The following is a 15,477-nucleotide window of genomic DNA, read 5'->3' on the forward strand; positions in this document are numbered from 1 at the left end:
CTCTCCCTCCCAGTGCCATCCTTAGTCCACTAAATCTCCTTGCCTCACCCACCCCCTTCTCAAGGAACTGATTGTGTCCTTTCCCTCCCTCTGGTAAAAGTGTATTCTCCTTTGGGGAAATCTGACCTGCGTACAATCTTCCTGATGTGGTTTTACCAGGGCCCTGTGTGATTGTGAGGGAAACAAATGTCTTTACTCTTGTATCCAAATCCTTGCATTTCTGTGTTATTTCCCATCTACCATATTTTTTTTGCTCATTCACTTGGTCTTTCCGTTTTCCGTTGAAGCTGATCTGTTGCATTCCCAAGCTCACTGCTGCCCAGCTTTAATTAATGATTTACTGCTTTAACATTAATAGTTCAGTAGCTCTGTTCATTTCTACACAAGCTCTTCATGAGTATTTACAACATTTTCATTTCTGATTTTCAACCCACCTGCAGGATTTTGCAATTGTTCTGCATATCGGCATTATGTGGCACAAAAGTAAAATACTACACCCCATTGCGCCCTGTTTTTTTAATCTTAAACAACAGAAATACAAGAGATCTACTGACAGTGGATATGCCAAATGGCATTCAGAAATGGGAAAAGATTCATGCTTGATAGTAATTCAGCCCAAAATATAACTGCATTCTGATCTTAGAAAGTCTCGGTGCATATCAAATCAGCCAGATGAAGTGTCGGCCCAACTCGAAGCGTCACCTATCTATGTTGTCCAGAGATGCTGCCTGACCCGATGTGTCATTCCAACACTTTGTCATTTTTTAAATTAAATCAGCCATGATTCCAATTCAAAAATCAAATTTGTAAAGGGACATTTTCAAAAACAGATAGGAAATAGTTAATCCATGTACCATCTAATTGTGCTGCCATCGAAAATAGCAATAGTATTCTAAATGTTTCTACTGAATTTTTTGTTTATTCCTGACTGATTAATTTTTAAAGTTTTCTTTAAGGCATTTAATTTAGTTAACTTTAAATTTCTGTTGCAATTGTGGAATTGAAAGAATAGATATTTTAGAATGTTTTATTATAGAATGAAATAATGGTGTCAAAAAAGTTAAAGACAACATGAAGCAGAATTAGGGGCCAAATATTACATTTTTTTTAAACCATTTTGTTAATTAAGATTCTAAATTAAGATTGACATGGCATAGATCACCCTTCTCTTCTCTGAGTACTAGAATATATTCGTTCGAAGCTCTGTTTTACATGGTTTTATTTTCTTTCAAAGTGCAAATTTATCCCATTAGGAAATATACTTTGAAGAATGGTGCACAAGTGAAGTTGATAGCTCGATAATATTGCATCTTTGGGAGAAAATACTGGGAAATTTTGTACCATTCGTATAGTGTGTTTGAATGATAGAAATTTGGAAGAATTGATTTTTATAGTTAATATATTCACATTAAGACAGGTGTCTTATGCATTATGTTGTTATTTCTCAAATTATATTGAGTGTATTAATGAAGTATAGAAGGTTGCATTATCAATTCCAAAGTGTTAGTCCCTCAATTTTTTTTAAATGAAAAGATTGTTGGCCTTAAGGGGAAAAAAATCACTTTCATCCTATGTAATTTATTGTTAAAATAGAATTCCAGTAACAAAATTCAATTGCAATAATTAGTGGTTTAACGACTAATTTTTAATGCTTACTGTCTCTGATTAACAAGTAACTTGTTTAATGATAACTATTTGCATATCATTTCCTCAATTAGTGCTGAATACTTAGCACTTGGATTTGCAAGCACTTACACCAATTAAGCTTGTACATTTATTACCAATTTTGAAAAGAGCATCGTTATGAATGTAACACTTTATTTTAAAAATGGTTTACTTTTATCAATTTATGCAAGACACAGGCAATATGTTATTTTGATATAATCATTGGACAATATTGAGAATTTATTAAATAATGGAATTGCTTTGCACGTCATCAAGATATAATAAATTAACCAAATAATGAGCAACGGTCTAAAATAATCCATGATTTCTGCACAAAATGATGACTACCATGTTTAAAAAAATGACAGCCTGGGTAATGAAGGTGCCATGATTATTGTTTTATTTTAATTGCAACCATTCATTGCAGAGATGAACTATGTTTATTGCTGTTTCTGAACTTGCTTAAAGTTAGTATAAATATCCATGTGACCATTTTGTACAAATGGCAAAAGTAAAGATCTGAATTGGGGATCATCACTGAGAAATCATGTTTTTTGTGTGACTTATTTGCACAGTTTAAATAAATGAAGAGTGGCCTTGTGAAAATACAAGCTAGTTCCTTTTTGGATAATAATGAAACTTATGGCATATTCTTTAAATGCTAGCTTTTGAATGTCGATGTGCTTACTTTATTACAAATGTTTAGCAATAATGTGTTTCTGTTCATTATTGTTGGTTGAATTGACAATGAATTGACTAAAAGTTAAATAGAGACCTGAATCTGACTGATTTCAAGGAATGTGTATTCCTGATGCACATTATGTTAGTTTGTGCATATCTATACTGCATAAATGCAAGTGTTGTACCATGTTCTTTGAAATAAGTTCCATGGAAATTGAAGCATGTGCCACAGCAATCGTCATTTGAAAGACATAACAGGTTGCTGTAAAATGGCATTATAAAATGGCAACTTAATTGTGATAGTAAATTGGCATGATCAAGAAATGGCAAAAGGGTTCATTAAATACAAAAGGAAAGCAACGACTAATTATTGATAGAAGAAAAAATGCAAAACTACTGAGATGAGCATGTCGGACAATATAAGATGAGGCAAAAAAAGCTATTTGCATAAACACTCCAACAAGGGAAAATTCACACATTTGGATACATTTTTTGTCCCTCGTGGTTGTTGCCTTCTTGAATGTGCAATGGTAAGATATTCATGTTTCCGTTAAATTTAAATATCTGTGGCAAATTTTTAACAAATCCAAATGTTTAACTTGGGATGCTGAGAGAAGATTAGATTTTGAAATCTTCTATTGTCTTCGAATCTAAACTTTGTGTTCAATATGTTGTCATTCTGCCCTGTACAAAAATTGAGAATGTTGTGCAGCTGCAGAAAATAATTGAACTAATCATACACTAAAGAAGGAAATCAGGAGGGCAGTAAAGGGGACATGTGGTAGCTCTGGCAGATAAGGTAAACGTGAATGCGGGTAGGTTGTAAAGGAATATTAGGAGCAAAAAGATAACCAAGGAGGAAATGGATATGCTTGAGGATCAGTGTGGCTGTCTATCTAAACAGCTGCTGGAAATGAGTGAAGTCCTAAGCGGTGAGGTCTGGAGGGCAAAAGGGACCAAACGAGTGGTAGGTATAAGAAATTAGATCTTGATTTCTAGGAATCTTGGCCAATTATTTTTTGGCAATGGCATTTTTGCCCTGTGGTTGTCTTACTTTGTTAATTACATCTGTTGGAAATAAGATGGATAATTACAGTTGTTACTTAAGACAGCTGAAAGATTAATTTCAGATGCAGTCTTAACCGGGCTGGGTTATTTCAGGGTAACAAACAATGAAAAAGCAAGAGGAACTGTGTATTGATTCTGACTATTCATAGGGAAAGGATATAAAAAGACAAAGTTGAAGCAAAAATTCTCCTGAAATTGGGCTTCCATCTTTGTCACCTACCATTCGATATCTGTAGCTATGTTAACAACCAGACCATTATCGTATTTAAGGTAAATCAATTTGTATGAAGAGGGTTGTTAGTGATATGTCAAATATATTAGCTACATTGCACTAATTATGATTACAGGAATATTTATCAAATGAGAACATTTGAGCAATGCAGAGTTTGTTCATATTCATTAGGTAAAGAGCTTAATATTTTCACAGGTTGGGGAGAAGCACTCAGTGTTCCTGCGAAAACTGAGAACTCTTGGGGTGAGCCACCTTCTCCATCGACTGCAGTTGATAATGGGACTTCAGCATGGGGCAAACCTCCCAATGGCAGTTCAGGGTGGGGAGTTAATACTGTGGAATCAACGGGGAACTTTGGAAGAGGGAATGCTCCCACTGCTGCCCCAGCAATGTGCAAACCAGGTAACAAAATAAGAGCAAGATTCTTTTTCTGCAAGTGTGCTGCTCAGACTAGACAGATGCTGAATGCTTTGTACTAACGTAATCCTTCACCGGGATAAAGCTCCTCTTGAAATAGGGTGCATTTTGGTGAAGCTTCTCGATCAAGTTGATGGGTTCAGACAGTACTAGACGACCTGTGGACCCATTGGGTTCCCATTGTGACAGCGGTTGTGTCCCTGAAATCTTCCCATATCTGGAGATCTTCTCCTGTACAGAGGATATGAATCATCTCCACACATTGTCCTCTTGATAAATTGCTTTGGGAATCTCATACTGCAACTTCCATTCTTCCAACATGGAGAGGTGTTGTTGCAGTATGGTCCATGAATCATGTGCTTGAATACCAATTTGTGCAGCTAAGGATCTACTTGCGGGTCTGGTATGTTAGCTAGCACTAATCTGTCAAAATCTTGTGGTCTTGGCTTACTTGCTTCGTCAAGCCACAGCAGACAGTGCAAATGAGTATACAAGATGAGATTTTTAGTTTGATATATATATATAGATGAACACTGAAGTATTAGATCAAAATGGTGATCTCATCTTGTACATATATGTATATTCCCGAAATACAGCCAAAACGGTACACGATAGCACAACAATTTGAACAAAACTTGATACTGCACACCGCAGGCGAATGGTGAGTAAGGTGCCCCTAAAATTGTTGCGCTATCGTGTACCGTTTTGGCTGTATGTGTGTGTGTGTGTATATGTGTATATATATATTCACAAATTATTGCAATCGAAAACATCAAAGTGCAGATATTGCCTTGGATTAACAAGATTCATATAAGGCCCATTGTTCTCAGAGGTTTTTTTGTCTGAATCTGAAGAGTTGATGAAATAGCCATTCTTCAGATACCTTTCCACTCTGGTTGGCAAGTGACAATTTTGTAATCTTTCATTAATGTTGTGCAGACTTCATCTTTGATATTAAGGAAGAAGGCTAAATTAAGGTGCTGAAACTAAAGTTGCATGGTCATGATCATCTAGATTTGTGTGAGACGTGTTCGGATCATTATTAATGATAAATGAGATTGAAAAATATCTGATTGGATTGCATGCAAAACAAAGCTTTCTACTCTACCTTGGTACACGTGGCAATAATAAACCTAATCCTAAAGGCTAGATTCACATTTTACAAAATTTACATGCAAAAAGTAAAATGTCATAAAATTTAAGAATTATTCTAAGTCTGCTTCATTCCTACATCTACAGCACCTTGAACAATTTGGCTCTCTTGTTCACAATGTTATAAATAGTCTTTGAAAATGTATATAAGAATATATACTACTTGAATTACCAGAATTCTGAGGGCCAATGAGAGATGGTAATTTTTGACGGTTTATGGAGTACATGTATGTCCACAAGAAATATGCAAAGTTAAATGTTGATCTCGCTTTGAACTCTGAATGGTTGTTTATAAATAAGTGACAAACTTAACCATTTCTTTCTTCAAGGATTGTAAGTGTCCTTGCATAATTTAAATATCCTTTTATCATATTTATTACCATTCAGCTTCTAAAACTATGCAAGAAGGTTGGGTCAGCGGTGGAGATGAAATTTCCCTCAATAGTAGCCATCATTCTAACTGGGAAGAAGATGAGGGAGAGATGGGAATGTGGAATAATGTAGCTTCTCAGGAGAGCAACTCTTCCTGTAATTCATCAGGCTGGAGCAATGCGAGCAAGAAAGTGCATCAGAAGGTACATCTCCCTTTTTAGTTTTGTGGTTTTCCAAAAATTGACATTTTATTGTAGTGAAGGCGGCAGAGTTTGACTCCATTGTCAATGTTTAAATGTTTCTGATTATATTTTTGAAGAGTATAAAAGCATCCAGTAAGCAAGAAGAGACTTGGCTTATGAATCGCCTGATAAAGCAATTGACTGATATGGGTTTTCCTGTAAGTACCCTTTTGTTAAATCTCTTGGCTTCCATTATAAGTACATGCACACTCATGTTTTGACCATGTTGAGTTTGCAATTAGGGTTGAATCAGTTGTACAAGATTGGCTAACTGTCAGAGGGCATTGCATTCATTAGATTTTGGGTTATTAATCTGGTGTGAATCTACGTCAAATTCAGTAATTGGTTCAATAGAGAATTACCAATTATTGCTGCTAAACAAGTGAAAGGTTAAATACATGAGGGCACATTTAAAATAAGTCAGTTAAGACCGGATAGAAGTTGCAGTCAACTTTTATACCACTGGGTACATTTTGTGGTGTTATCAAGATTTACAGCAAAACCACTGGAATTAGTAATTTTTTGGATAAATGAAACACAAATCCTGTTCTAAAATATGTTCGAAAATGGCGCTTTCCTGTTTTTTTAAAATGCCTTGCCTTGTTCAGTTTAACGACTGGATACTCCTGATTTCATTGATTCTGAGTAAGTTGTTGAATTGAAATAAAGGCAGAAATTTATACTCTTTTCAACTGTTGCACAACGTTAAAATCAATCCCTTTCTTTTGAAGAGAAGCATTTTATACTGCCTTCAGTAGTTTTTGTTTAATTGTGTGCGCTCCAGGTGCATTGGTGTTCAACTTGATACCCATTCAGTTTATGTAATTCAGTTAGCTTGAAATGTTCTGTGTGGTGTGAAGTTATAGTCTTAACATTTAAAAAACCAAACTTTGCATTTAAACCTGTGCATCAGATAGAATTACTGTTTTTTCCAGCACTGGATTCTGATATGCTGTTAACACATTGAGGACAAATGTATCTTGTTAGAAATGATAGTTTGTGTACAAATCAATCTTCTGAATGCTCATCAGTTATGCAGTTGCATATCAGCATCACATTTGTAAGAATGTTGTCCCCCATAATGAAACTAATTTTGTTTTTGACATCTTTAATACAAGCAATTAAATGTGGCATATATAATCATTCACAGAGAGAACCAGCAGAAGAGGCTCTGAAATGTAATAACCTGAATCTTGATCAGGCTATGGGTAAGTCTGAGAGATGTGGTTTTGACATTTGTTCTTAATGAGATTTTTAAGTAGTAAAAGTCATTTGACATCCTGATTTATTTTAAAATTCACAAATCTTGCTGGTTTAAGGCCATGTTGATAGATATGTGAACTCCAGGAAGCCTTGAATTCTGCATGTTTTACAAAGTTCCAGTGCTGTATATGCCATGCATGACCATTAGGCTGGCCTTAGGGTATCCCTATGACATATTCTTCTGGGGGAGGGGAGAAATGCTGAAGTAGGCAATTCATTTTTTTTGCAGTCTGGTTCAATGTCTGAAATTAATTTACCATTCCCCTCCCCCCCCCCCCCCCCCCCCATCTTACGACAACTCCTTTTTGTTTTTGCACTCTATTGATGCCATGTTTGGACTTCCGACCCACTTTTTCATCTGAGTCAGGTGCTCTCCCTACTCCTTGGCCTAACCACTTGTCAAACTTTCAATTATATTTTGGGGTAAAGAACTTTGAGCTGTTATTTGTTCTTTTAATTGTGGACAATGTTGACATTTCATATGATGACAAACTGTCAATGCTATTGATTAGATTAGTGAAGTATAGGGCATGGAAAGGTGCAAGATTGTTTGCTTATGTGAAGAACAAATGCTAATATAAATTGATTGGGCCGGATGCAATAGTTTAATTAATTTAGACAACAGCAACCCAACGAAACAATTGTAACCGTTTTAGACAGGATAAAGTGCATCACCATCCAATAATTTAAGAGCTTCTCTTTGCTTGTCCTTTCTCCAAAATGCAAAATTACAAAATGGCCTGCAAAAGTATGAAAATGCAACTTACACTGGAGCTTGGGTTATGGGGAGAATATAATTGAAAATGTGGTCTTTGTTGGCTTGGCTTCCTGTGCGACACACTATTTCCATCCCATTGAATTTTTCTTGTTAGCATTCTGACTCGTAAACCCAGCATGCCTACAGCTTTTGAATACTCTGAAACACAAGTAGATTTCATTTGAGGCACTTGGCATTTGCTGCTCTACCATCAGCCCATGTTGTTTGTTACAGCAAGCCAGTTATGAATCCAGAATTATTCCACATATCTTGTTCCAGCTACAATCTGTCAAACAGTTACACCTAGTCATATAGTTCTATTTTCACTTTACTCTCATAGTAGTAATAAAATATCTGTTAATCCTTTATTCTAGTCTTTGTAATAGATTTGTGGGGTTTTGTATTCCTTTCCTCTACCTTTTTAATTTTGGGAGATTTTTGATCATTGTCCTCAAGTCCAACAGTGAAATGGCATTCATTAGCACATTATTGTATAGTGGATTGTTTCAATCTGTTCTTTCAAATGCTTCTCAGCATGTGACCATTCATTGCATGTTGTATGTAAATACTCTTGCACTTCACCTGCACTCACTAGCCTGTGTCTTTAGTTGAAGTTAATGTTTGTCTTCTGTTTTTTCCTTTTTCTTTTTTGTTTTGTGTTAAGATGGATTTTCCCCTTTTCCAGGTGCTCTGTTGGAAAAGAAAGTGGAGATGGACAAACGTGGAATGGGAATGTCAGATTACAATGGAATCATTTCTAAACCACTTGGCTGCCGACCACCTTCTATCTCCAAAGAGTCTTCCGTGGATCACTCCACCTTTTTTGACAAGGTTTGTCATAACTAACTAACAGAAACGGAACAATAGTTTTGTCCTGATGGAGAATTTCGTTACCTTGTAAACAAAAATTATTTTGGGGGGGTAACAAAACTATCTCTGCTAGAGTTCAGCTGAATTCAAAGAAGAAAAGGGAATAATGCTGAATAGTTAGTTTGGCCAACATTTGGATCTCACTTAGAAATCTATGTGGTAATCTATAGGGGGGAAGAAAAAGATTTTAAGTAATCAGATGAAGTTTTAAGCTGGGATGAACTTTGTTTTAATAGTGTCAAGTAGCCTTTATCCCTAGCTGTATTCTTGAAGTGTTACTTTTGACTGACGTCCTGTAGTAAAATATTGTGTGAAACTAAAAAATTTAAAAGACTTATTGCATCAAAATAGATTTAACCAAATATAAATTGAGCTCATGCAAAGAAGTCAATATTTTTGTGTTGATTATGAATCTCTGGGCACCTTAACATTTTTGAAAACTAGCTTTAGCAATAATTTGCAACACTGCTAAGGGAGGGCAAAGCAACTGACCATGACTGTTGCTGATCTGTTGGGGTGCAGGCTTATTTTGCTACATTGTAAAAAATAAAAATTGGCCAAAATTAAAATAGTTTTGACATGATTGCAGTAAGTCAAACATTTACCTATTGACATTGCTATTGTTTTAAGATGAACTTGGATCTGTCAAAGTTGCAGTTATAAAGTTCAAATATTTACAGATCAGCATAGCGATAATAGATTAAACGTTTAATGGGCGTGTTACGGTCACCAAACCATAGTGAGATTGATGTTCCCAATATGGTACAAGCATTATGACCTTGTTTCTGAAACACAAGCCCTCGGAGCTTTTGAGACTGGTTTATTTCAAGAATCTTAAATAAGTAGAAGTCAAAGCTTTAAAAGCATCACCAAAAGTAGTCAATGAACATTTTTATTTTGCAAATGTTTTAAGTTATGTCATTTCTTTGCTAATATTACCACATCATATTTGTACGTACTTTTGAATTTTGAAATCGAGAATTAATGCTCATTGTTTTCCGTGCAAATTAATTTTAATTAGGCTTTGCTTGCTTATAATTCCATATTGATTTTAAAGAATGTGTTTCAGTTTGTGATTTATTTTTACGTTAAAATATCCTTGTGTTCACCCTCTTTTAATGTGTGCATGGGTGTAATGAATGGGTTGATTTCTCCACTGTTTGGCATCAGGTTCTTTGTCTCTTTCACCTTTTTTAAAGTGCTGTTTTTGCACTTGTACATTGAAGTACTATATAAATGGAGGTTGTTAGTTAAACATCTTAATGTTTTATCATTTGTTAATACCGTGGAAAGCATCCATTAGATGTTACGTAAAACATTGCTCAATTCTAGATGGAGCTCAGTTGGTAGCATTTCCAGCTCTAGGTCAAAAGATAATGTCTAATTCCATAAACATGAACAAAGAAATCCATTGTTGTACTATTGGAAGGACTGTCTCGCAGTTTAGTCAATAAATTGAGTTTCCAACCCGCAACTGCTGTGGATATAAAAGGTCTCATTGCACTAATTCAGATGGCTGAGCAGGCAGTGATCGCAGGTGGTGTGATTCATCAACCTTGGTGAGCCACATTCCTTAAGCATTGGGGAATCTTCCTCTCTCCAGCCCACACCTTGTGCTAATCTTTTGTGACCCCACAGTTTAAATCAATTTCTAGGCCTTGCTACCATGATGATACCGAAAAGCACCATAGCCCATTAGTTCTCATCCATCAGGGTGGTTGGGGCATAGTTTCAAGTTCTCTTGCCTGGGGGCTGCTGAACCAGAGGCTGTGTCCCAAATGCCCTGACCCTCCCTGCTGTCAAGAGGAATTAAAATCCTTTTTAATGTGTCTGACACTCTGCTAGTCCTGTACAATTCAGGCTGAAGTTGTATTCTGAATGGCAGCTTTTAGAATAAAACTACCTACCAAATCTGCTACATCGCAGCAGTAACTGCAATTCAGAAGTATTTCCTGATCTGTAAAGTGTTTTGTAAAATCCTGAAATAGATATGAAAGACGCATTAAAACCAAATATAAAATGTAAATGTCTTATTTTCATTAAATATTAACAAAGTTCACAAGTTATAGGAACAGAATTAGGCCTCAGCTCCTCAGGTATACTCCGCCATTCAATCATGGCTGATCTATCTTTCCTTCTCAACACCATTCTCCTGCCTACTCCCCATAACCCCTGACACCCATACTAATAAAGGTTGGAAGTATGTGTGCAATGTGATCACCTGAAAGTTATCTGCCAATTTAACGAAAAGAGAACATTTGTCTTCCCAGAAAGTGTTGAAATAACACAGCAGGTCATACAGCTCCTCTGGAGGACATGAATCCTAACCTGCTGAGTTTCACTACCACTTTGTGTTTTACTCAAGATTCAAGCAGCTGCAGTTCCTTGTGTCTCAATGTGTCTTCTCATTGTTCCTTCCCAATGTGTCTTCCATTGACGGAACAATCTACAATGTCTGTTTAATCATAATTCTTGCATTCAGATTAAGGACTATGAATTCTTAAATTAAATAATGAAACAAATTTGTTTCTTAATTGAAGGAACTAAACAGTATTACTAAGTTCACTGAAAACTGAGCTGAATGGTATAACAGTGATTTTAACATGTTAAAAAATTGATATCAATAAGTGAGTGTAATATTTTGAAATGGAGCTGGTAAATGTGCTGTCACTGCAGTCTTTCCTCACCTATTGGTTCTCTACTCCTGCAATGTTTGCTCTTTTTAATGTATGTACATCATTGTTAATATGTGAAATTCTTAGTCATGCACCTTAACCCTGTTTTTCTTTCTCTCTGTCTTTCACTTTTCCAAACCTGCATTTCCCATCAACCTTTTTAACCCCATTTTTATTTTGACTATGGAATCCTTCTGTCCTTGCTCCGAATACCATTCCACTACCATGTAACAATGCTGTGCCCTGGTTGGCACTGCATAGCTCACCCTATCTTTCTCCAATCAGGATGGCGGCCTAGTGGAAGAGTCCCCTACTTCACCATTTTTGCCTTCACCAAACCTGAAGCTCGCCCTTTCAAACAGTGCACACCCTAATCAGGCTCTTGGTGCCATTGCCTCCGGGCTGGGCATGCAAAACTTGAATTCTTCTAGACAGGTAAGACTGGCTATTCGTGAATTATTGCTTTAACCCAGTTGATATTACTTTGAAATGCAATCAGATATCTTTCTATCAACTCATAAATATTAAGTATAATTATAATTCTTGAAATTAGTATAAATCTGAATTAGCAAAACAATTGAACCATCCTATCACCAACTAGAGAGCAGTCCTGAGCTACTATCTACCTCATTGGAGACCCTTAGACTATCTTTAATCAGACTTAACTGGACCTATCTTGGATAAGCATGCAATAAAAAAGCTTTTCACACTACCTCCGTACACATGACAATAAACTAAACGAATATATATTTGTTTCTTCATTAAAGAAACTAAAATATATAAGTTCACTGAAAGCTCAAAAATGGATAACTGGAGTTCTTACCAAAAATTTAATTTGTAACACTGAGTATTTCAGATTTGGATCTATGGTACACTTTTATAATTGGCGCACAATCTGCCTGAACTCGTTGTGAATACATTTCCTTTATCGTTCATTTGTACGATGTTCTTCCCCACTCATTTTCCAGCCTAAAGAAAAACAAGTTAGCTGCTTCCTTCGGCTTCTATGCCCATTCCATTCAATGATTCTTTGTGTTTGGTAGCCCAAAATTACCCTTTCAATCTTTCCCTGGATTATTATGATTCCAAAGTCAATCAAGGATACAAGCAAAAGTGATCATCATGTCTGGGCATCACGGTTGACTTGAATGTGGTGGACTGTTTCTGTGCTGTGGATAGACACAAAAAGCTGGGGTAACTCAACGGGAAAGGCAGTATCTCTGGAGAGAAGGAATGGGTGATGTTTTGGGTCGAGACCCTTCTTCAGACTGAAAGATGGAGAAGGCCAGAACAAAACAAGGCTGGCAACAGCTAATCTTGGGAAGGTGGAGTCCATAAGGGCCCATTGTTGGCTGGGGAAGATGTGCTAACGACAATAAATAACGTATACTTTCTCACATTTGTGCTGCTTTAACACTGAAGAAATTGAAGACTCTGATTGCCAGTACTAAATTGATGTATGTAGATCAGATGATATTAATCTATGCACATGTCTGATAAACTGGTATTTTTATTAATTGACAGAGTGGCAATCTAGGTATGTTTGGCAATAGCGGAGCAGCACAAGCCAGGACCATGCAGCAGCAACAGCAGCCGCCAGTGCAACCTCTTAACTCATCCCAGCCTAGTCTTCGTGCTCAAGTGCCTCAGTTTCTATCCCCTCAGGTACGAGATGTTACAAACTAGCTGAATTGCTCGGTAACTATCTTGTGTTATCTCTAAATTCATCCAGGCTTCAATCTAAGGCTTATTTCTTATCTCCAAGGAAAAAATGCATTACATAAAACCAATTAGATATAGTTAGATTAAAATATACTCTATATACTCAATATACAATTTTATTTTTTATTTTGGCTTTGAAGAACAGAGCCCATTTAAATTTTAATGTTTATTATCTTTGGCCGTTAAATGATACATAACTATTTTGCTTTGTCATGGAAGTAAGCTGAAGTAAGATATTCAAAGCTAAATGTATAGTTTTGAAACTCCTATGATTATTGATTTCTTTCAGAAGAGTAGTAGATATGTATAATTCTGGATATAATCAGTGTTGGCTTGAGCATCTTTCTATATTCTCTAAAGGTTCAAGCACAGCTCTTGCAATTTGCAGCAAAAAACATGGGTCTCAACCCTGCACTATTAGCCTCGCCAATTAACCCTCAGCATATGACTATGTTAAACCAACTTTATCAGCTGCAGCTGGTAAGTATTTTTGCCATCTTCAACCACAGTGGTAACTTATGTAATCAAAACTATCTTAATATTCTTATTTTTAATTTTTGGCCTCCAAGGTCAATTCACCTTGAAATTGTTTTCCATCATAAAGTACAAAACAATTCTGCACACATCTTCCTCACATTAATCAGGTTTGTTTTGCCCCTTTATGGCTTTGTGATTTACTTGTACTGATTCACAAAAGAGATGTTACTTGAGCTGCAAACAATTTCTCCTTGGCTACTGCCAATGTAACAATCAATTGTTTAGATGCATTATCTGATCAGTTTCCTAATTTCTGTACTTTTAAGTTATACGGATGAGCTTCTGGAAAACTTGACTCCTGAAGAGAATTGGTTAAAATGAGTTAACATGGAAATCTAATGTTCCTTTGGAACCAGCAGAATCATTGCCACCAAATGAAGCTGAATTTACCAATGTTAGGTGAATTTTTAATTGAACTAGACCGCGGTGGACCCTTTGGGCCCAAACCTCTCCTGCATTGGTGCAGCACCCTCTCCTCCCCTCACCCACTCCATCACCCTCAATCCCCCTTATCCCCTCCTCCACTCCCCCCCACTCATCCATTCCATCCCCCCTCAACCTCCCCCTCTCACCCATTCCATCCTTCCTCAACCCCCCTTATCCCCCCTCATCCCCAACTCACCCACTCCATCCCCCCTCAACCCCTCCAAACCTCTCCTGCATTGGTCTAGCACCCTCCCCTCACCCACTCCATCCCCCCTTACCCCCCCCCCCTCCTCTTAGTCACTCAATGACTAAGGAAAGGATAGAAAGAAAAGCAGTTTTTGTTGAAACTTGCTGTTCTACAGCACATGTGAAGAATTCATTACCATTTACTGGATGTACAAGAAGAGTTTGAATTGCACTGTTGAAATGGTTCAAAATTTTCATTGGCATGTTATTCTTAAAATTAAAAATAATAATGCTTTATTTGCAGGCCTACCAGCGTTTACTCTTCCAGCAGCAGATGTTACAGGCCCAGCGCAATGTTTCTGGAACCATTAGACAACAAGAGCAGCAAGTATGTATAGGAACAGCTGGTTCAGAATTGACTTCGGTTCATTCATTTACTTCTCTGTGTTAACTTCACATTTTTCTCTCATTCATGCAATGTCATTACTTCATGTGCTCTTCAAGATTCAAAAAATGTTTAAAGTATACCTTCAGTAATAATGGTTATTGCGTACGGTCAAAGAAAGCGATATATTCTGCCAGGTAATTTTATTTACATTGTTCTGCTTAATTCCTACTTGTTATGTTACAATTGCACTGTTATGTCACAGTTGTACAAGATGTTGGTAAGACTGCATTTGGAGTACTGTGTTCAGTTTTGTTACCCTGTTAGAAGAAGGATGTTATTAAGCTGTTATTAAGAGTGCAGAGAAGATTTATGAGGATGTTCCCAGACCGTTAGGGTGAGGGTGGGTGGGCTAGGACTTTATTATTTGGAGTGCAGGAGGTTGAGGGATGATTTTGTAGAGGTGTTTAAAATCATGCGGGGAATGGATAGGATTAATGCAGTATTTTACCCAAAGTTGGGGAATAAACGACCAGAGGATACAAGATTATGATGAAAGGGAAAGATTTAATAGGAACCTGAAGAGCAGCTTTTTCACTGAGAGAGTGGTGGGTATATGGAATGAGCTGTCAGAGGAGGTAGTTGATGCAGGTTCGAAACAATATTTAAGACATTTGGACAGGTACATAGATAGGATGGGTTTAGACGGAGATGGGCTAAACGCAAGCAGGTGTGACTAGCATAGATGGGGCATCTTGGTCGGCATGGGCAAGTTGGGTCGAGGCCCTGTTTCCATGCTCTGTGACTATCACTTTCTACGGGTCTTT

At 36.8% G+C, this 15,477-nt stretch overlaps 1 protein-coding gene across 15 annotated transcripts in view; it reads left to right on the forward strand.

Moving 5' to 3' along the window:
* The window catches only part of tnrc6c1 (trinucleotide repeat containing adaptor 6C1), a 443,993-nt gene that overhangs the window by 408,488 nt on the left and 20,028 nt on the right, over positions 1-15,477 (forward strand). For 9 of the 15 annotated variants that reach the window (XM_078401021.1, XM_078401026.1, XM_078401034.1 and 6 more), the window contains 9 exons: positions 3,842-4,048; positions 5,603-5,790; positions 5,907-5,987; positions 6,980-7,037; positions 8,514-8,680; positions 11,656-11,829; positions 12,919-13,059; positions 13,477-13,596; positions 14,570-14,653. In XM_078401021.1, the coding sequence (XP_078257147.1) occupies positions 3,842-4,048; positions 5,603-5,790; positions 5,907-5,987; positions 6,980-7,037; positions 8,514-8,680; positions 11,656-11,829; positions 12,919-13,059; positions 13,477-13,596; positions 14,570-14,653 (1,220 nt within the window). The remainder of the gene's footprint in view (positions 1-3,841; positions 4,049-5,602; positions 5,791-5,906; positions 5,988-6,979; positions 7,038-8,513; positions 8,681-11,655; positions 11,830-12,918; positions 13,060-13,476; positions 13,597-14,569; positions 14,654-15,477) is intronic. The other 6 variants (XM_078401022.1, XM_078401027.1, XM_078401024.1 and 3 more) reach the window with 4 other exon arrangements.

This window comes from Rhinoraja longicauda, chromosome 6 (genome assembly GCF_053455715.1).
Source record: "Rhinoraja longicauda isolate Sanriku21f chromosome 6, sRhiLon1.1, whole genome shotgun sequence".
Classification (NCBI taxonomy): domain Eukaryota; kingdom Metazoa; phylum Chordata; class Chondrichthyes; order Rajiformes; family Arhynchobatidae; genus Rhinoraja; species Rhinoraja longicauda.